We start from the raw sequence: 21,368 nt of genomic DNA, 5'->3' as shown, positions 1-21,368 counted from the left end.
AATCAAAGAGGATCAGAGTTTATCCTGTAAAATGTTACAGCACGATAGAGCTGAGAGGCTCGCTGTGCCCTCTGCTCTGACTCTCCTCCTTTTGCTTCAGCTATTAATAACCAGTCTGACTGACAGCTCAGTATGTAGACTCCAGCCTTTGGTTTCTACAAACATAATGAACCAATTAGAGCAACAAAAAAACAGCTGATTATTCACTAACCTTAGTGGCTTAACAACAAACTACTTTTCTGTTTAAATTACATGGATTTGATTATTGCTGTACAAACTAAAGAACTATGTACACGCAAAAGATCAAAAGTAATCATCAAGAATTATTCTGTGAATTCTGGGTTCACTGCAGATCCATGTTAGAGAACAAAAGTTAATCTTAAAGAACGTGGAATGAGGTTAAAATAGTTTAACTAATTTGGAACATTTGATGTGTTCAACCCACTCACAATGCCACTCCAAGTTAGATAAGACAGTATTTGAGGAAATACAATTTTAAAGAATGATTTGCTGAATAAAATTCAATAACATTTAGGACACTTGATTTTTAGTAATGTATTTTTTTCTCCTGTAAACAAAACTCAAATTGGTAACTTAGAAAAATAGAGGGTGCTGTAGCAGACATGTGGCCATTAGCTTGATGGGTTAATCTTAAAGTGGCACAAAACACCCTTAAATCAACATTAATGTTCCCTAATAATGCCGTACTAACGCCCCATTGAAAGATGGTGGGGTGAAACAAAAACAAACATAATGTTTAAAACTAGCCATAGTTATGTTTTACTAGTGGTTTAGCGAGTTATTAGAGAAGCTAACAGAGGCTAATGCTAGCGGACATTCGGCTCCCACTTAAAAAGACTTTTAAGCTTTATCGTATTTTTGGACCATAAGGCTCATCGGATTATAAGGCACACTGTGAATTAACGTGTCTGTGTGTGTCTTTGTCCACATACAAGGCGCACCGGATTATAAGGCGCACTAATTATTTTTCCCAAGTGTGTAATATCACTCCACCCTTCACGTACACAGTTCTCTTCTGAATGGGAGAACTATCCGTCTCTGTCAGGAGGACAGATTAGTTGGACTACACTGTCCTATTTCAAACATAAGGCAAAAATAAACATAACTTTTATATTGGATTAATTTACTAGGTTTCTCGTTGCTAGGGTGTGCTCTGGGCGTGGGCTCCTTAAAGGCTCCCACATACTTCGGCGTACTGTGTGCATACTGTGAGCTTGGTGGACTCCACGCTGACTCTCTGTGGACGTTTTACCCTTCATAGTTGAGCATTCTTGTTACCTACGTTTCTTGTAGCAAATTCCTACAATTTCCACACTTTCTGCCAATGGGACGAAGCAGCAGAACGGATGATGAAATGTGTGAGTAGCTAGCTGAGCACCTAGAGCTGTTTCCACTCCAACTGGCTCCCACCTGTCAGTGAGAACAGGGAAGGACTGTGATGCAGCGTGTCCTTGCGTCCGCCTGCTTGGAGTATTTCCGTGTTTCAAGCTCGGTGACACATATATAACAGTTCGATGTAAAGACTTTTTGCCGCCGAGAAGTCGTAAAAATTGAGCTGTGCACGTACCTTTAGGCGCAGACCTCTGCAGAGTAAACGATGGCTGAGAATGTGGGATTCGTTACATGAATGCACTTCTAGTTTCGATAATTACAGTCAGGCAGTCTTGTAGACAGCTCAGGGGTCCGATTAGGTAGTGACACGGTGTACCGTAATGCTCTAAATATCCATTGAGCGGAGGGAGCAGCTTCATATGTTACCAAAGTCATACTCACACATTTTAACATATTTTTTAGCGCATTGTACCACATAAAATCAGTCACTAAGCACAATGGTAATCATACATAAGCCGCATTGAACTTTGATGAACTTGTCTAGAACTTAAGTTTGAACTCCTAAGTTTGAACCCTGACCTAGGGTTATGACGTTGATCTGACGTGAGTGAACGCTGGCAGGACTTGCTGCCGCTGCTCGCCAGTATCTTTGAATTTTGTTGCCCGTGGCCTTTGCTCACCGGTAGCTTTTTAACTTTAACTTTTTAACGGACAGTGCAATTGTTTTTACTGGGAATACGGCACTACAGGTTGTGTGAGTCCAAGCTAGGCTACTATCGGTAGCTCACCTGTCCTGCCCCGGTTTGAGCCTCACCTGGCATTTTTTTTTATAATGTGGACCGGCAGGACATACATCCTGCTTGTCTGCGTCTGGATATTTCTACTTCCCGCTCACCTGCAAGTGGCAGGTTTGCAGTTCGTTAGGTCGATTCACGTTTACGTTTGCAAAGTGGAGTAGTTTCAAAATGAGAGAAAATTCTGTTTTGTCTTTACAAAAAAATGCTTTTACAAAGCGTTCACTTGAAGAAAAAAACAGGATAAAGGAGCTTGGACCGGATCGTCCCAATTTACAAATTCAGCAGCAGGCAAGTGATCGTGGACGATCCTACACGCGAGCTTTTTCCAGCTCTTCTTATGACAAGGGGAGTTGGCTAGCTGGATGTGATGTAAGCAATGCCTTTTACTGCTTTCCGTGTTTGCTATTTCAAAGTTCTGTCACGGAGGCAATGTGGACAACAACTGGGGTAAGAGACTTAAAACATCTTTCAGAAAAATGCAAACGGCACGAAAACAGCCGCAGCCACCTAGACAATGTAATGAAGCTAAGTTTTTGGGGGAAACTTAGCATTGCTCAACAGCTAGATGAAGGCTACAGGATTGCTGTTAGAAGGCACAATGAAGAGGTGACAAAAAATCGGCACATCCTTTCTTGAATAATAGACTGTGTTAAGTTTTGTGGAGCCTTTGAGCTGGCCTTGCATGGTCATGACGAAAGTAAGAGCTCTGAAAATCCCGGGATCTTTCGTGGGTTGGTTGATTTTGTTGCTTCTCTTGATGGAGTACTAAAAGAGCACCTTGAGAATGCTACTGTGTTTAAGGGAACTTCGAAAACTGTGCAGAATGAGCTACTGGACTGTATGTTGTCTGTTCTGAAGGAGCATATAATCAAAGAAGCACAGAGCAGTGATTTTCTTTCAATCCAGGCAGATGAGACTGTGGATGTTGCTACGCAGTGCCAGCTTGTGCTTGTACTACGCTATATCCATGCCAAAAACACTGTGCAAGAAAGGTTTTTTGAGTTTATCCCTCTGCAGTCAGCTACAGCTGATTCCATTGCTACAGCCCTAAAAGAACGTCTTGCAACTATTCTTCCTGAGGTTTAAAAGGCTAAGCTAATCTGTCAGGCATATGATGGAGCCAGCGTGATGCGAGGTGCCACTGCAGGTGTTCAGAAGAAGATACAAGATGTGTACCCAAATGTCCACTACATCCACTGCTATGCTCATCAGCTCAATCTAATAATGCAACAGGCTACTTCTCACATAACCAAAGTTAGATTTTTTTTTTCTAACCTTAGTGGATTTTCCAGCTTTTTTTCCCAGATCATCCAAGCGCACAAGCGTTCTTGATAAAGTTGTGGCCCACAGACTACCAGCATCCAGCAATGTCAGATGGAACTTTCACAGCCGTGTCATCAATACTGTGTTTGAGCACAGAGAGGACCTCATCCGCTGTTTCGAAAGCATACAAGACTCTGGTGACTTTGACCCCATTACCGTCAGAGAGGCTGGAGCATTTGCCATGCTACTGGAGGATCAGGATTTTAAGTTCTTTCTGCAACTTTTCCACCATATCATGCCTCATGTGGACCTTCTCTATGCCAAACTCCAGAAGAAGGTCATAGATTCAGTCTGTATCCAGGAGAGCATCCAACAGTTCCAGCAGGACATTCAAAAGATCAGGTAATTGTTTAAATAGCTGATTTTTCTTCTTCTTCTTCATTATTATAACATTGTAAGTATTTCTCTTTGGCAAAAATTCTCTCCACTCCATGGTTGGACAAAGCAGTGTAGATAGTACTCAGCCAGTGAAGAAGCGTCGGACACTCAGTGTAGAAGACCATGAAAGGATTGCTGCAGAGGTGAGTTGTTGGGGAAAATCACTGTTACACTGGTTTATAGTAGTGTTATTTAATATATTAGGAAGATGTGCGTTGTAGTTAGAAATACCTTTAGTTTTGTCTATGCTGTGTAGGTATGTTGATGTAATGTTTGTCAGCAAGATATTTTATTATTTAAGTTGTACTGAAGTTTATGGGTAATGGGGAATAAAACATTTAGTTACTGAATTTTGTATAATCTTGTCCCACAAAAATGCTGTAACACATTTCATAACACAGCCTTAAAAAATGGCAGCAAATGTTATTAAAATCAGTAAGTTTAAAAATAAATTGTGTTCCTTCTTTCTATGACTTAATAGAAAGGACAAAATAACATTTCATATTTAGAATGAAAAATGTGATTATAAAATCATAATCTTCATGTTTGTCCTTCTCTCTTAAGGTCTGTGATATCATACTGGAACACACCAGGGAGCGCTTTTCTTTCACAAACCACCTTGTTAGTGCCACACTCCTGCAGGGGGACAGATTTGAACAATACAACACAGCATTTCCTGAAGATGCACTGAGCAACACCTTAAAAGCCTATCCAGTGCTCAATCGAGGTAAGCTGAAGACAGAGCTTACTCTCATCAACATCAAGGAAGAGTTCAAAGCCTGTTGTGGTGCTGTGGGTCTACTCCAGCTGTTTATGGAAAACAATCTAGAAGAAGTCTTTTCAGAAACTGTCACGCTCTTGAAGATCCTCATCACCACACCCATGACCACAGCAGAAGCTGAAAGGTGCTTTTCAACTCTGAAAAGAATCAAGACTTTTCTGAGAAACTCAATGACTCAGGACAGGCTGAATGCATTGACCATGTTGTCAATGGAAAAAAGACTAGTCACAGAGATGACTGACTTTAACAAGAATGTAATTGAGAAATTTGCAGGGCAGAAGGAAAGGAGGGTGAAATTCATGTTCAAATAGTGCTATTTTTTAAGATTTGTTTTGTTTGTTTTTCATTTGTTTGTTTGTGTGCGCCCCCTCAGTTTTTTTAGCCGCCACTGGGTTCAACACCAATAAAATCCATCTGGTCCAGCTCCCGATGGTGGATTCGTCGCCCTCCATGCTCCACCAGCCGGGCTGTCGACCAATGCGTGTTAGCCCGCCTAGCTCGGTCAGCTAGCACCACCACCAGCTGCGATACCACCGCACTCAACTTTGCTCTGCTTAACATCCGCTCACTGACAAGCAGGGGACATCTCATTCAGGACCTCATCACTGACCGTAAACTGGACTTTCTCTGTTTAACCGAGACCTGGCAACAGTCCCAAGACTACTCTCAGCTCAACGATTCCACTCCTAGTGGGTTTGTTTACATCTCTCAACCCCGTTGTTCCGGACGTGGAGGAGGTCTCGCGATAATTCATCACGAGAAATGGAAAGTCTCGCCGGTATCTGTGTCAGTCTCCAGCACATTTGAATCCACTGTCTGCAAGCTATCTGGTCCAACTCCATCCATCATTGCTACTGTCTACTGCCCCCCAAAACCAAATAGTGCCTTTTTAACTGAGTTTGCTGATTTTCTCACCCACCTATCCTCTCTTTCACCAAACTTAGTTCTGCTGGGTGATTTCAATATCCACATGGACAATAGCAATTTGCCTCTCATCAAAGACTTTACTTCCTGCCCAGAGAATTTTGGATATCAGCAATACACCACTACTCCCACACACTCCAAAGGACATATTCTGGATTTAATCTGCTGCTCTGGCGTCATCCCTCTCAACATAACAGCTGATGAACTCCCCATAAGTGACCATTTTCTCCTCTCATTTGCAGTGAATCTTACTCTCTCTATCTCTAAAACATCCCGCCTCGTATCCTTCCGGAACACAAAGAACATTGATCCCTCCCCCCTTATTTCAAATACTCAGACTCAGACTTACTTTAATGATCCCAGAGGGAAATTACTTTTGTTACATGCTCCAGAATACACACATTGTTATATATATATATATATATATACAACATTCCACACAAGGTAATACCATATCACAATAGTCATATCACTTCACTTTGGGAATCCCAGTGAAGTGATGGTGACTTGTGCAAAGAACAGTGCAGAGAATGCATAAATGACACAGAGAGGGAATGTTAGGATAACTGAGGGAGGCATTGTAGAGATTGATAGGCACAGGCAGGAATGATTTCCTGTGGCGCTCAGTGGTGCATCTGGGTGAGAGGAGCCTCCTGCTAAAGGAGCTCATTTGCTGGGCCAGTGTGTCATGGAGAGGGTGTGAGACATTGTCTAAGATGCACTTTAGCCTGGACAGCATCCTCCTCTCTGCCACTGTCGTCAGAGTGTCCAGCTCCTTCCCCACAACTTTGTTTAGTCTGTTGTTGTGGGCAGCCCACAGCCCACTGCTCCAGCATGTGACAGCGAAGAAGAGCATGCCGGCAACAACAGACTCATAAAACATCCTCAACAGTGTCCCACAGATGTTAAAGGACCTCAGCCTCCTCAGGAAGAAGAGTCGGCTTTGACCCTTTTTGTAAACCGCCTCGGTGTTCCTGGTCCAGTCCAGCTTATTGTTAAAGTACACTCCGAGGTACTTATACTCCTCCATAGTGTCAACAGGGACCCCCTGGATGGAAACAGGGGTCACAGGTGTTTTTGTCCTCCTCAGATCAACTATTAGCTCCTTAGTCTTTGTCACGTTGAGCTGCAGATGGTTCAGCTCAGTCCAAGTGACCAAGTTGTCCACCAATTACCTATACTCACCTATACTATAATCACCCTCTTCAATGCAGCCAACTATTGCTGAGTCGTCAGAAAACTTCTGAAGGTGACAGGACTCAGTGTAGTAGTTGAAGTCTGAGGTGAAGAGGGTGAAGAGGAAGGGGATATGACAGTCCCCTGAGGGGCCCCAGTGTTGCTGACCACCCTGTCAGACACACAGTTCTGCAGGCATACATACTGTGGTCTGCTCATTAGGTAATCAACAATCCAGGACACGATGGGTGCCTCCACCTGCATCGCCGTCATCTTCTCACCCAGTAGAGCCGGAGGGATGGTGTTGAAGGCACTGGAGAAATCAAAGAACGTGATTCTCACAGTGCTCGCCGGCTTGTCCAGATGAGCGTAGACTCTGTTCAGCAGGTAGACGATGCTGTCCTCAACTCCCAAGTGGGGCTGGTAAGCGAACTGTAGTGGATCAGTGAAGGGCCTGACCATGGGCCTTAGCTTCTCCAGGACTGGCCTCTCAAAGGTCTTCATGATGTGGGATGTCAGTGCTACAGGTCTCTAGTCCTGAGGGCCGCTGGGTCGTGGCGTCTTTGGCACAGGAACGATGCAGGGTGACTTCCACAGCACAGGGACTTCCTGGAGGTGCATGCTCAGGCTGAAGACAAAGCTAAGTACACCACACAGCTGATCGGCACAAGCTTTGAGCTCCCTGGGGAATACACCGTCTGGGCCTGCAGCTTTGCCGGAATGCAGTCTGGTAAGCTGTCTTCTCACCATGTCAGGTGTGAAGGACATTGTAGTGGCAGCAACAGGGGGAGGGGTGAGGACCTTCGATCGTGAGGGACGTGAGCAGGGGGGAGGGGTGGAGTCGGTGGATGTGGATTGGAGTGGTGAGGAGCGGACAGGGGCTCTGTCAGGAGGAGGATGTGGGGGGTGATGTGGGGGGTGGGCCGCAGTATCAAACCTATTAAAAAATAAGTTCAGTTCATTGGCCCGGTCCACGCTGCTTTCCAACCCCATGCCAGTGGACTGCTGGAACCCTGTGATGGCCCTCATCCCATTCCACAAGTATCCACTCTTCCTGCCTCCTTGACTTCAATAATCTGTTCACCCCTGATGATCTGGTCTTTCACTACAACACTGGTCTCCATAATATTCTTGACTCACTTGCTCCACTAAAAAACAGATTTGTTTCTTTCTCCGTCTTCGCCCCCTGGTTCACCCCCAATCTCCGACGAATGAAAGCCAAAGGACGGCAACTTGAAAGACTTCACAGAAAAACTGGTCTCACTATACACAAAGAAATGTACAATGATCACATCATTCACTATAAGGACTCCATTGCCAGCACTAAATTACAGTACTACTCCAGCTTAATCACTGTCAATCAATATAGCTCTAAGTCACTTTTCTCTATACTCAACAATACTGTCAAACCCCAGGACTCTTTCCCCTGCACCTTTACACAACCTCCTTCTGCAATGACATCATGTCATATTTCACAGGAAAAATCAAGAACATTCACCAGAACCTTGGATCAATGCCTTATCTCAGTACCTCAGCAGATCTCCCCCCACCTGCACACTCATTCTCCTCCGTCCATATTCCCACTGTCTCGGAAATTACAGAGCTCATCCGGAAATCCAAACCATCCACCTATCATTTGGACCCCTTCCCAACACAACTTGTCAAAACCTGCCTCCCCTCTCTGGTCCCCCTCATTTCCGCTATCATCCGCACCTCCCTCACCACTGGAACTGTCCCTACACCTCTCAAAACTGCTGCCATCACCCCGATTGTAAAAAAAAAAAAAAACTGGTGTCGACCCCATCAACTTCAACAACCTTCGTCCTATGTCCAATTTACCCTTCATTTCCAAAATTCTCAAAAAAACAGTTGCCTCCCAGCTCCATTCCCACCTATCTGCCAACAGCCTGTATGAAGAGTTCCAGTCTGGTTTCCGGCCACTCCATAGCACTGAAACAGCACTCATCAAAATCGCCAATGACCTCCTCATGGCATCTGATTCTCGACTACTCACCATCCTCATCCTCCTCGACCTGAGTGCAGCCTTTGACACCATCTGTCACACCACCCTGGGCAGCTTATTGGTCCAAGGAATAAAGTCAGAGCATGGAAATAAGCCAATGAGTTTGATAACATGAGAAGGCACTGAAACTATACAGACTCCTGATAACTATGATAAAACTTTAGATTCACTCAGAAATGTCAGGAATCCCATATCAGTAATATGTAACGTGTTCAATAGTATATTTGTGGTGTATTTCAGATTTTACTTAGGTATTGATTGGAACGTTTTCCTTTCAGTTATCAAAAGACCACACCTAAATCTACATTCTCATAGTAATAACGCAATCATAATGTAAATATTCATATCATTTATAAGAATAAAACATTCTAATAAATGGGTGCAACACATTAACACAAATACAGCATATAGTAAAATACTTTATATTTATCTAAAACAAACAAAAAAACGTAATTATTGGTAACTTATTAGATAAAAGGCACTTTATCTCAGCAGTTTTGGTAAACAGCTTTTCTGTCAAGGTTCCCGAAAAACTATAGAGAAAACTACAATGTGAATAAATTTTTATTTGACATTCATGGAGGATTACAACAGCTAGTTTACAAGAAAAACACTGAAAGAACAAAAAATAAACAAAAAATACAAATTCTTATTGTATCCGCACATAAATTAAGCTCAGGATTCTGTTTCGTAATTTGGTCAATTTGAATCCGTATATTAAAGGGTTCATCATTGGGGGAAAGAGCAGAAACTCTATAGCGATGAAGTTTTAAAGGCTTTGAGGAATTTCTGCAGAGCCAAAGCGTATGTACATCAAATCGAAAACAATCACAGTCACGAAAGTGGTCAGAGAGATCAAATGAGGCACGAACGTCTGCATGAACTTCACCCTGTCATCTTTGGAGGTTGCACATGTTCAGACGAGGTGCATGTAAGTCCAAACGATGAAACAGCCATGAGAGACATAGATTAAAATTGTTGCATATGAAGCAATGTTATTTAAGAGGGTGTTGCTGTCGGGAAAAAGAAAGAAAAGCCAAGTGGACTTGGACACATTTTTTCAGTATCTTCTGCCAGGGTACTCCAGATTTACAGCCCAGGCTGTAAACATGTTGTGCATGTTTGGGACTACCTACCTTTTGTGAACAGGTTTTCTCTGTAGTTAACATCAATAAAACAAAACTGTGCTCAAGGCTCACACACACTTTGCCACAAATCTAGGCAGCACGCATGACTATGAAGGGCAAAACGTCCGGAGGGGACACTAAAATTACATTCTGAAACTGGCTGCTACTCAGGACCTGATGCCTGACACTGATGCCCTTGTGCTGGCTAAAACATGGCAAATTTCTGGAGCAAAAACAAAGTAGTCTAAACAAGACTAATTCTTGTAAAATGCTGCATCAGAAATACTTTGCACTGAAAAACATAGTTCTGTGAAAATGAATCCTTGCTAAAATAATAGCTAAAATGTCACCAGCTTTACTACAAAATAGTTTGGTCATAGAGTTTGTGTAATTATTTTTTTTTTTGTTTAATGTATAAACTTTAAAGGCTGGGTGATTTCTTTCTTTTATATTTAAAATGGCCTCCACTTTGGTTTGTAAGATGTAGGGAATCAATATAAGTTTTGAGAATTATTATACATGTGGAAAATAGAGTAAAAATAATTCCTATATCTTGATAAATTGATTTAATCTTAAAGGCAACAAGCTCCCATATTTTTCAGTTCTAAATACATGTCACTTAAAGTTTTGTTCCTGTGTACAAACACTGATCAGTTGTAATGCACACATGTAAATGATAAACTGAATCAAATTGCACATTTTTCTTGAGAAATCTGAAGTTCATAACATGTTTAATAAAAGGATAATTCATTAAGTCAAATATTCTCATGTAGTTGTACTTCTTTTCACTAAAATAAAGGGGGAAACATGTATTTATTATTTATAGCTATGAGCTGTGCTATGATTTTAATGGTCCGACCCACTTAGCATCAAACTAGGCTGTATGTGGCCCCTGAACTAAAATGAGTTTGACACCTCTGGTCTAGTCAACAGGCTTCCCTGTGATCATGTCGCCCACTAACCATGAGTGACGGACTGAAATATTTTTTGATAAGCTGATTAGGGTGTGACTGTAATGATTTGTGATGTGAGAACCCAAAAGTAAGCCGGACACTGAGCTGGAACTTAAAAAAAGGGTTTTAATAACAAAATCCAGGTGGCAAAAGGCAGACTCAAAAAACAGGACAGGCACGGACTGACAGACAGGATGGTTACAAAAATAATCAGAGGCTGGAGAGGGCTTACCGCAGACTGGCGCGAGGGATACACACAAGACGTTCCAGCAACAAACAAACAACTAAGGCAGGCTTAAATAGGAGAATGGAACAGGTGAGCAGGGCGGGACCAATTAACCAAAACAGGTGAAAGCAATAGAGGGAACATACAGACTAATAAAGAAAGTAAGACCAAGACTAAAGAACACATCAAACACAGCACAACACAGAAATAAATCCTAAAACAGAAAAGTTGACTAACTGAAAATAACCTAAACCACAACAGAACGTTACAGTGACACTATTAGTTTCCAATAATTACATTTTTCACAGTATTTTAATTTTCTGTGACACTGAATATTGGGTTTGCTTTTCATTATCTGTAAGCCATAATCATTAGAATTACATGAAAAAAGGCTTGGAATACATTACTCTGTAAAGATTCTATATAATATACAAGCATACTTTCTGAGATGACTGGCAAAAATATTGCCCTTTTACACAATTTTTTTTTTTTTAGACGTACCTGTATTTCCATACATGTAACAACCATTTTGTATCTCCTCTGGGCTATTAGAGTGAGACTGGAAACCACAAAAGGCAACTTGAAGCTAATATGTCATGTGTTCAACAGTATATTTGTGGTATATTTCAGTTTTTACTCAGGTATTGATTGGAAATTGACTATTTGCTATTATCTTGTAAATATTTGTTTTCCTTTCAGTTGTCACAAGACCTAACCTAAATCTACATTGTGATATAATGCAATGATAATGTAAATCTTCATATTATTAGAATAAAATAAATGGGAAACAATAAATGGGAAACAATGTGATCCCAGACGTTCAACACATTAACACAAATACAGTATATAGCAACAATATTCACATGTTCTTGAATATTTCATATTTATACAAAACAAACAAAAAACATAATTATTGGTAGCTTATTGGATGAAAGGCACTTTATCTCAGCAGTTTTGGTAGACCCCTTTTCATTCAAGGTTCCCAAAAATCTACAGAGAAAACTACAATGTGAATAAAATTTTATTTGACATTCATGGAGGATTACAACAGCTAGTTTACAAGAAAAACATCACTTTCTATGTTGTGTTGTGAAAAACATCCTAGATGCGTTGCACACAAAGCTTGATCACAAATTGATGATGGAGAACAAACATTTTATCAATAAAACTAAACAAATAAACAGAAAAAATATGTTCTTAATGTGTTGTTGCATAAATTATGCTCAGGATTCTGTTTCGTATTTTGGTCAATTTGAATCCGTATATCAAAGGGTTCATCATCGGGGGAAAGAGTAGAAACTCTATAGCGATAAAGTTTTGAAGGCTTTGAGGAATTTCTGCAGAGCCAAATCGTATATACATCAAATCGAAAAATATCACAGTCACGAAAGTGGTCAGAGAGATCAAATGAGGCACGCATGTCTGCATGAACTTCACCCTGCTTTCTTTGGAGGTTGCACATGTTCGCACGAGGTGCATGTAAGTCCAAACGATGAAACAGCCATGAGAGACATAGATTAAAATTGTTGCATATGAAGCTATGCTATTTGAGAGGGTGTTGCTGTTGGGGCAGGCGAGCTGAACAATCATCCAGTTCACACAGAAGAGTCTCTTAATTGTAAACCTGCATAGCTCCAGTCTGGATGTGAGCAGAATACTGATTGATAATATGGAGAAAGGAGTGAGCCAGGAGAAACTCACCAGCTGAGAGAGTCTCCTCCTGGTCATCAATGTGTGGTAGTGCAGCGGCCGACAGATGGCCAGGTACCGGTCGTAGGCCATGAGGGCCAGGATAGACAGCTCACAAGACGCGTAGGAGTACAAGACAAATATTTGAAAGAGACACCAGTCATAGGAGATTTCCTGAGAAAACGACAACAGATCTATGAGTAATTTAGGGTAAAATCCAGTCGTGCCATAAACTGCATTAATGCAAACACAGCAAAGTAAAACATACATGGGTTCATGCAAGTTTTCATCTAAAACAATAATGACAATGAGGGAGATGTTTAGAAATAAAACCACACAGTAATAAACCAAAGTGAGCGTGAATATAGCAGTTCTGTGGTGCATTGTCTCATTTAACCCAGTGAGAGTGAAGATTCTTACAACAGAAACATTATCCATAATCAAAGAGGTTCAGAGTTTATCCTGTAAAATGTTACAACATGATAGAGCTGAGAGGCTCTCTGTCCCCTTCTGCTCTGACTCTCCTCCTTTTGCTTCAGCTATTAATAACCAGTCTGACTGACAGCCCCGCATGCAGACTCCAGCCTTTGGTTTCTATGAACATAATTAACCAATTAGAGGCACAAAAAACAGCTGATTACTCACTAACCTTAGTGGCTCAACAACAAACTACTTTTCTGTTTAACTTACATGTATCTGATTATTGCTGTACAAAGTAAAGAACTATGTACATGCAAAAGATCAAAAGTAATACTTGAAAACAATCATCATAAGAATTATTTAGTGAATGGGTTCACTGCAGATCCAAGAACGTAGAATGAGGTTAAATTAGCTTAACTAATTTAGAACACTTGATGTGTTCAACCCACTCCCAAAGCAACTCCAAGTTAGATAAAACGTTATTTAAGGAAATAACATTTTAAAGAGTGATTTGCTGAATAAAAATCAATAACATTTAGGACACTTGATTTTTAGTAATGTATTTACTTAGAAATTTAGAAAACTAGAGGGTGCTGTAACGGACGATCGGTTATCTGGCCATTAGCTTGATGGGTTAATCTTAAAGTGGCAAAAAACACCCTTAAATCCACAAATAATGTTCCCTAATATTGCTGTATTAACGCTACGATGGTGGAGTGAAACAAAAACAAGCATAATGTTTAAAACTAGCCGTAGTTAAGGTTTACTAGTGGTATAGCAAGTTATTAGAGAAGCTAACAAGCGGCTAATGCTAGCGGACATTCGGCTACCACTTAAAAAGACTTAAGCTATATCGTATTTTTGGACCATAAGGCTCACCGGATTGTAACACTGTGAATTAAAGGCATAATATGCAACATTTTTCAGTTAATGAATGTGTTCCATACCGTTTTGGATGATTAAATTAGTCATTTCAGGTCAATCAAAGGTTTTCTCAGACGCCCTGGTGGTCTGTGGGGGAAATGCCGTACTTGCAATTGCAAGAGCCCTCGGCCCACACCCACAGGCTCAGAAGTCTCGTGCAAGACTGCGAGAGTCGGTCTTGCTTTACGGCGAGAACTCCATGTGTTTTTGCCCTGCCATTCACTTTATGCACGCGCGAAAGCAACAACAATGAACTGCGTGTTAACGTCAAATAAACATACAAGCATATCAAGTTTTTTTTATTATTATTATTATTTTTTATTTATTAATTTTTTTTTTAATTTTTTTTTTGAATGTTGAGGTGGTAACGTGAGTTTGGCGAGGCGGCCGCCTCGCCAAGACAGCGCTGCGGGAAACCCTGATGTTCATACTTTCACTATTAGTCATTGTTTTTAGTACCGTTTTTTTTCGACTTTTCGTTGCGTTCGCCTGTCTGCTAAGCTCAAAACAACCGCGCCTGGTTTGACGGAGAAACCAGAACAGCTGAGCATCTTTATGACAGTGCACTTTTACTTTCGCCCTCTGGGGGGAGCCTCGCTGGAAAATCAACCCCGGTTGCATAGTATACCTTTAATGTGTCTGTGTGTGTCTTTGTCCACATACAAGGCACACCGGATTATAAGGCGCACTAATTATTCATCCAAGTGTGTAATATCACTCCATCCTTTACGTACTGTTGAAAATAATATGGGCCTTCTCCTGCTTATTTCTGAAGGCCTGTCTTACCTTGGTTTAAGATTTGACAGCAAAGGAGAAACAATTTATCAGAGGCAAACATTTAAAATATGCATATTTATTTCCTTTGGAATTCCAAGAGACAAAGAACTTACAAGCTTAGTTTGTTAGCCACGTCCTTTTACCAGGCATTGCAGCTTTCTGTCTAACGCCTTCTTTGTAAACCCATCTTTTTATCAGAATCCTAGCCCCTCCCGATTAGTTTGGGGGTTTTGGGCCCAGACACTGTGTCTCCAGGTTCTATCTGCTCCCAAAACAATGAGGCTGTTTTCTCAAGGTCTTCATTCAGTAAAGCTGATTTAGTACCCAACTTGTACTATCGGGGGACAAGCCAAATGACCTCGAGAACCATAAAATAGCTCTCAGACCTTAAAACAAACACCCTGTGAGCTGTGTGAATTCTGCCTCAAAGGGGAGTTTTGAGGCCAGAAGTACCTCTTAATATTATCCATACAAATGCCTGATTAATATAACAACTGATGATATTTTCCACAACAATACACAGTTCTCTCCTGAACCAGAGAACTATCCATCTCTGTCGGGAGGACAGATTAGTTGGACTACACTGTCCTATTTCAAACATTAGGTAAAAATAAACATACCTTTTATATTGGATTAATTTACTAGGTTTTTCATTGCTAGGGTGTACTCTGGGCGTCAGCTCCCTAAAGGCTCCCACATACTTGGGCGTACTGTACACATACTGTGAGCTTGGTGGATTTCACGCTGACTCTCCCCAGATGTTTTACCCGTCATAGTCGAGCGTACTTGTTGCCTACATTTCACGTGGTGAAATTCTTTTTCTCCTCAAGCAAGACACTTGTAACTCATGTGTAGGATTGGTCTTTGTGTAATAGCTCGTATGGCACTGACTCCAGTCTCAGTCCAGATCTTATAAAGCTCTCCCAAATTTCTGAATGGATTGAGTTAAGTAACACAATGGACAAATATTAAACTCTGTCCACTTCATCAAGTAAGATAAAAGCCATCCATCCATCCATCTTCTTACTCGCTTTATCCCTTATGCGGTTGTGAGGGGTGCTCGTGCCTATCTCCAGCATTTTCAATGGGCTAGAGGCAGGTAAAAGCCAAATCAGCTAAAATTAGGAAGTATGACAACAGCTGCATCGACTTTGGCTTTATCGAGAATGAGTATCTAATCTCCACCACATCTCTAATATTAGGTGTATTTATGTATATTTAAAAAAAACATACATAATTCCTGATATATTTAACAGTACAAAAAGCTGTTTAAAAATACTATCAGCATGAGCAATTTAAAGGGTACCTTGAAAAAATTTTACCGCTGCTAAGGGGTCCCTGGCCATGAAAAGTTTGAGAACCCCTGGCTTAAGGGACCAGTCCCAAATAAGGTGGTTGGGCTGCAGCATGGGCAGCACTAGGCAGCTTACTGGTCCAAGGAATAAAGTCAGAGCATGGAAATAAGCCACAATGAGTTTGAAAATATGAGAAGGCACTGAAACTACACAGACTGTTGATAAGTATGATAAATCTTTAGATTCACTCAGAAATGTCAGGAATCCCATATCAGTAGTATGTAACGTGTTCAATAGTATATTTGTGGTGTTTTCCAGATTTTACTTAGGTATTGATTGGAAAGGAACTATCTGCTATTATCTTTTTAAATATTTGTTTTCCTTTCAGTTGTCACAAGACCACACCTAAATTTACATTCTCATAGTAATATAATGCAATCATAATGTAAATCTTCATATCATTTATAAGAATAAAACATTCAGATAAATGAGTGCAACACATTAACACAAATACAGCATATAGCGAAAATATTTCATATTTATACAAAACAAACAAAAAAAATCAGCAGTTATTTCAGCAGTTTTGTTAAATTGCTTTTCTGTCGAGGTTCCTGAAAAACTACAGAGAAAACTACAATGAGAATACATTTTTATTTGACATCATGGAGGATTACAACAGCTAGTTTACAAGAAAAACACTGAAAGAATAAAGAATAAACAAAAAAATAATAAAATTGGTGTCTCATAGCCTCTTTTGTTTACCTTCGGGTTATTAGGTTAATTCATCAGTTCATTCTTATCTTAGGAGTGAACTGAAAAACTGATAAATGAACTGCTTTTCATCACTGTCTACATTGTGTTGTGAGAAACATCCTACATATGTTACGCACACAGCTTGTTCACAAATTGATGATGGAAAATAAAGACATTTTATCAATAAAACTGAACAAATAAGCAGAACAAATATGTTCTTATTGTATCCTAACATAAATTAAGCTCAGGATTCTGTTTCGTATTTTGGTCAATTTGAATCCATATATCAAAGGATTCATCATTGGGGGAAAGAGGAGAAACTCTATAGCGATAAAGTTTTGAAGGCTTTGAGGAATTTCTGCAGAGCCTAAACGTATGTACATCAAATCGAAAACAATCACAGTCACGAAAGTGGTCAGAGAGATCAAATGAGGCACGCACGTCTGCATGAACTTCATCCTGTCATCTTTGGAGGTTGCACATGTTCGCACGAGGTGCATGTAAGTCCAAACGATGAAAAAGCCATGAGAGACATAGATTAAAATTGCTGCATATGAAGCAATGTTATTTAAGAGGGTGTTGCTGTTGGGGCAGGCGAGCTTAACAATGATCCAGTTCACACAGAAGTGTCTCTTAATTGTAAACCCGCATAGCTCCAGTCTGGTAGTGGCCAAAATATTGATTGATACTATGCAGAAAGGAGTCAGCCAGGAGAAACTCACCAGCTGAGAGAGTCTCCTCCTGGTCATCAGTGTGTGGTAGTGCAGCGGCCGACAGATGGCCAGGTACCGGTCGTAGGCCATGACGGCCAGGATAGACAGCTCACAGCACGCGTAGTAGTACAAGAGAAAAATTTGAAAGAGACACCAGCCATAGGAGATTTCCTGAGAAAACGACAGCAGGTCTAACAGGAATTTAGGGTAGAAACCGGTCGTGCCATAAACTGCATTAATGCAAACACAGCAAAGTAAAACATACATAGGTTCATGCAAGTTTTCATCCAAAACAATAATGACAATGAGGGAAATGTTTAAAAATAAAACCACACAGTAATAAACCAAAGTGAGCGAGAATATAGCAGTTCTGTGGTCCATTGTCTCATTTAACCCAATGAGGGTGAAGATTCTCATAACAGTAACATTATCCATAATCAAAGATGTTCAGAGTTTATCCTGTAAAATGTTACAACATGATAGAGCTGAGAGGCTCGCTGTGCCCTATGCTCTGACTCTCCTCCTTTTGCTTCAGCTATTAATAACCAGTCTGACTGACCACTCAGCATGCAGACTCCAGCCTTTGGTTTCTACGAACATAATTAACCAATTAGAGGCACAAAAAACAGCTGATTATTCACTAACCTTAGTGGCTCAACAACAAACTACTTTTCTGTTTAACTTACATGTATCTGATTATTGCTGTACAAACTAATGAACTATGTACACGCAAAAGATCAAAAGTAATACTTGAAAACAATCATCATAAGAATTATTTAGAGAATGGGTTCACTGCAGATCCAAGAACGTAGAATGAGGTTAAATTAGCTTAACTAATTTAGAACACTTGATGTGTTCAACCTACTCAATGCAACTCCAAGTTAGATAAAACATTATTTAAGGAAATAAAATTTTAAAGAGTGATTTGCTGAATAAAAATCAATAACATTTAGGACACTTGATTTTTAATAATGTATTTACTTAAAAACTTAGAGAACTAGAGGGCGCTGTAGTGGAAGATTGGTTATGTGGCCATTAGCTTGATGGGTTAATTTTAAAGTGGCACAAAACACCCTTAAATCGACAAATAATGTTTCCAAATATTGCTGTACTAACGCCCTATCGAACGATGGTGGAGTGAAACAAAAACAAGCATAATGTTTAAAACTAGCCGTAGTTAAGGTTTACTAGTGGTTTAGCGAGTTATTAGAGAAGCTAACAGCGGCTAATGCTAGCGGACATTTGGCTACCACTTAAAAAGACTTAAGCTATATCGTATTTTTGGACTATAAGGCTCGCCGGATTGTAAGGCACACTGTGAATTAATGTGTCTGTGTGTGTCTTTGTCCACATACAAGGCACACCGGATTATAAGGCGCACTAATTATTCTTCCAAAGTGTGTAATATCACTCCATCCTTTACGTACTGTTGAAAATAATGTAGGCCTGCTCCTGTTAATTTCTGAAGGCCTGTCTTACCTTGGTTTAAGATTTGACAGCAAAGGAGAAACATTTTATCAGAGGCAAACATTTAAAACATGCATATTTATTTCATTTGGAATTCCAAGAGACAAAGAACTTACAAGCTTAGTTTGTTAGCCACGTCCTTTTACCAGGCATTGCAGCTTTCTGTCTAACGTCTTCTTTGCAAACCCATCTTTTTATCAGAATCCTAGCCCCTCCCGATTAGTTTGGGGGTTTTGGGCCCAGACACTGTGTCTCCAGGTTCTATCTGCTCCCAAAACATTGAGGCTGTTTTCTCAAAGTCTTCATTCAGTAAAGCTGATTTAGTACCCAACTTGCACTATCGGGGGTCAAGCCAAATGACCTTGAGAACCATAAAATAGCTCTCAGACCTTAAAACAAACACCCTGTGAGCTGTGTGTTTTCTGCCTCAGAGGGGAGACACAGTTTTGAGGCCAGAAGTACCTCTTAATATTATCCATACAATTGCCTGATTAATATAACAACTGATGATATTTTCCACAACAGTATACAGTTCTCTCCTGAACGGGAGAGCTATCCATCTCTGTCGGGAGGACAGATTAGTTGGACTACACTGTCCTATTTCAAACATTAGGTAAAAATAAACATACCTTTTATATTGGATTAATTTACTAGGTTTTTCATTGCTAGGGTGTACTCTGGGCGTCAGCTCCCTAAAGGCTCCCACATACTTGGGCGTACTGTACACATACTGTGAGCTTGGTGGATTTCACGCTGACTCTCCACAGATGTTTTACCCGTCATAGTCGAGCGTACTTGTTGCCTACATTTCACGTGGCAAATTCCTACAATTTCCACACTTTCTGCCAATGGGACGAAGCAGCAGAATGGATGGTGAAATCTGTGAATAGCTAGCTGAGCACCTAGAGCCGTTTACACTCGAACAGGCTCCCACCTGTCAGTGAGAACAGAGAGGGACTGTGATGTAGCGTGTCCTTGTGCCCGCCTGTTTGGAGTAATTCAGTGTATCAAGCTCGGTGTCACATATAAAACGGTTCGATGTAAAGACCTCTTGTTGCTGAGAAGTTGTAGAAATTGAGCTGTGCACGTACCTTTACGCGCGGAGTGAACTATGCCTGAGAATGTGGGGTCCGTTACATGAATGCACTTCTAGTTTCGATCATTACAGTCAGGCAGTCTTGTAGACAGCTCAGGGGTCCAATCAGGTAGTGACACGGTGTACCGTAATGCTCTGAACATCGATAGAGCTGAGCGGCTTCATTGCTTACCAAAGTCGTACTCACACATTTTAACAGATTTTTGAGCGCATTGTTCCACAAAGAATTAGTCAGTAAGCACAATGGTAATCATATATAAGCCGCATTTAATTATAAACCGTTGTTGTTCCTCTTCCTCACTTGTGTGTGTTAAACATACACCCTGCCAATTGCATGAGTATCCACTGTCAAGGACAAAACATTTTAGTCGCCTATCTGTGAGAAGCTCTCTCTCATACTGCCACAGGGCTCACTTGATTGAGCAGAGGCTACAGAGCTTCCATAGTTTTGAAAGGTTCATCTCTAGGGAATGAAGGCAGTTGGTGGTGATGTGGACTCAACAGCACCACCTCCTGGCTGACTAGCTAAAATATGTTAAACTGCACCACTGCAGTTCATCAGTTCTTACATTTTGCCCTTTTGATCTTTTCATTTTTTTTCTGTTATTAAAAAAAGCATCTGTGATGAGATATGGCTGCAGTTGTAAATGAATTTGACCACACCTTCAAGATCATTTGAACCCATTTTGACAGCTATTTAATGTTTTTATTTCATCCAGACATAGTGTACTGCAAGTTCTGCAATGAGTTTGAAAATATGAGAAGGCACTGAAACTATACAGACTTCTGATAAGTATGATACTTTAAACTTTAGATTCACTCAGAAATGTCAGGAATCCCATATCAGTAATATGTGATGTGTTCAATAGTATATTTGTGGTGTTTTCCAGATTTTACTTAGGTATTGATTGGAAAGGAACTATCTGCTATTATCTTTTTAAATATTTGTTTTCCTTTCAGTTGTCACAAGACCACACCTAAATTTACATTCTCATAGTGATATAATGCAATCATAATGTAAATCTTCATATCATTTATAAGAATAAAACATTCAGTTAAATGAGTGCAACACATTAACACAAATACAGCAAAAAGCGAAAATATTTCATATTTATACAAAACAAACAAAAAAAATTCAGCAGTTATCTCAGCAGTTTTGTTAAATTGCTTTTC

The 21,368-nt window shown here is 40.4% G+C and overlaps 1 protein-coding gene across 1 annotated transcript; it reads right to left on the bottom strand.

The window, feature by feature from the left end:
* Positions 1–12,006: 12,006 nt before the first annotated feature.
* LOC105916465 (olfactory receptor 52D1-like) lies at positions 12,007–17,722 on the bottom strand. Its single transcript, XM_012850995.3, has 2 exons — positions 17,642–17,722; positions 12,007–12,924 (listed from the first exon to the last, which is right to left on the bottom strand). The coding sequence occupies exons 1-2, from the start codon at positions 17,720–17,722 to the stop codon at positions 12,259–12,261; spliced, it is 747 nt and encodes a 248-aa protein (XP_012706449.2). The 3' UTR covers positions 12,007–12,258.
* Positions 17,723–21,368: the final 3,646 nt, after the last annotated feature.

This window comes from Fundulus heteroclitus, chromosome 7, assembly GCF_011125445.2.
Source record: "Fundulus heteroclitus isolate FHET01 chromosome 7, MU-UCD_Fhet_4.1, whole genome shotgun sequence".
NCBI lineage: Eukaryota > Metazoa > Chordata > Actinopteri > Cyprinodontiformes > Fundulidae > Fundulus > Fundulus heteroclitus.
Note: the sequence above shows the minus strand (reverse complement) of the source record. Positions and strands in the feature narration are given on the sequence as shown.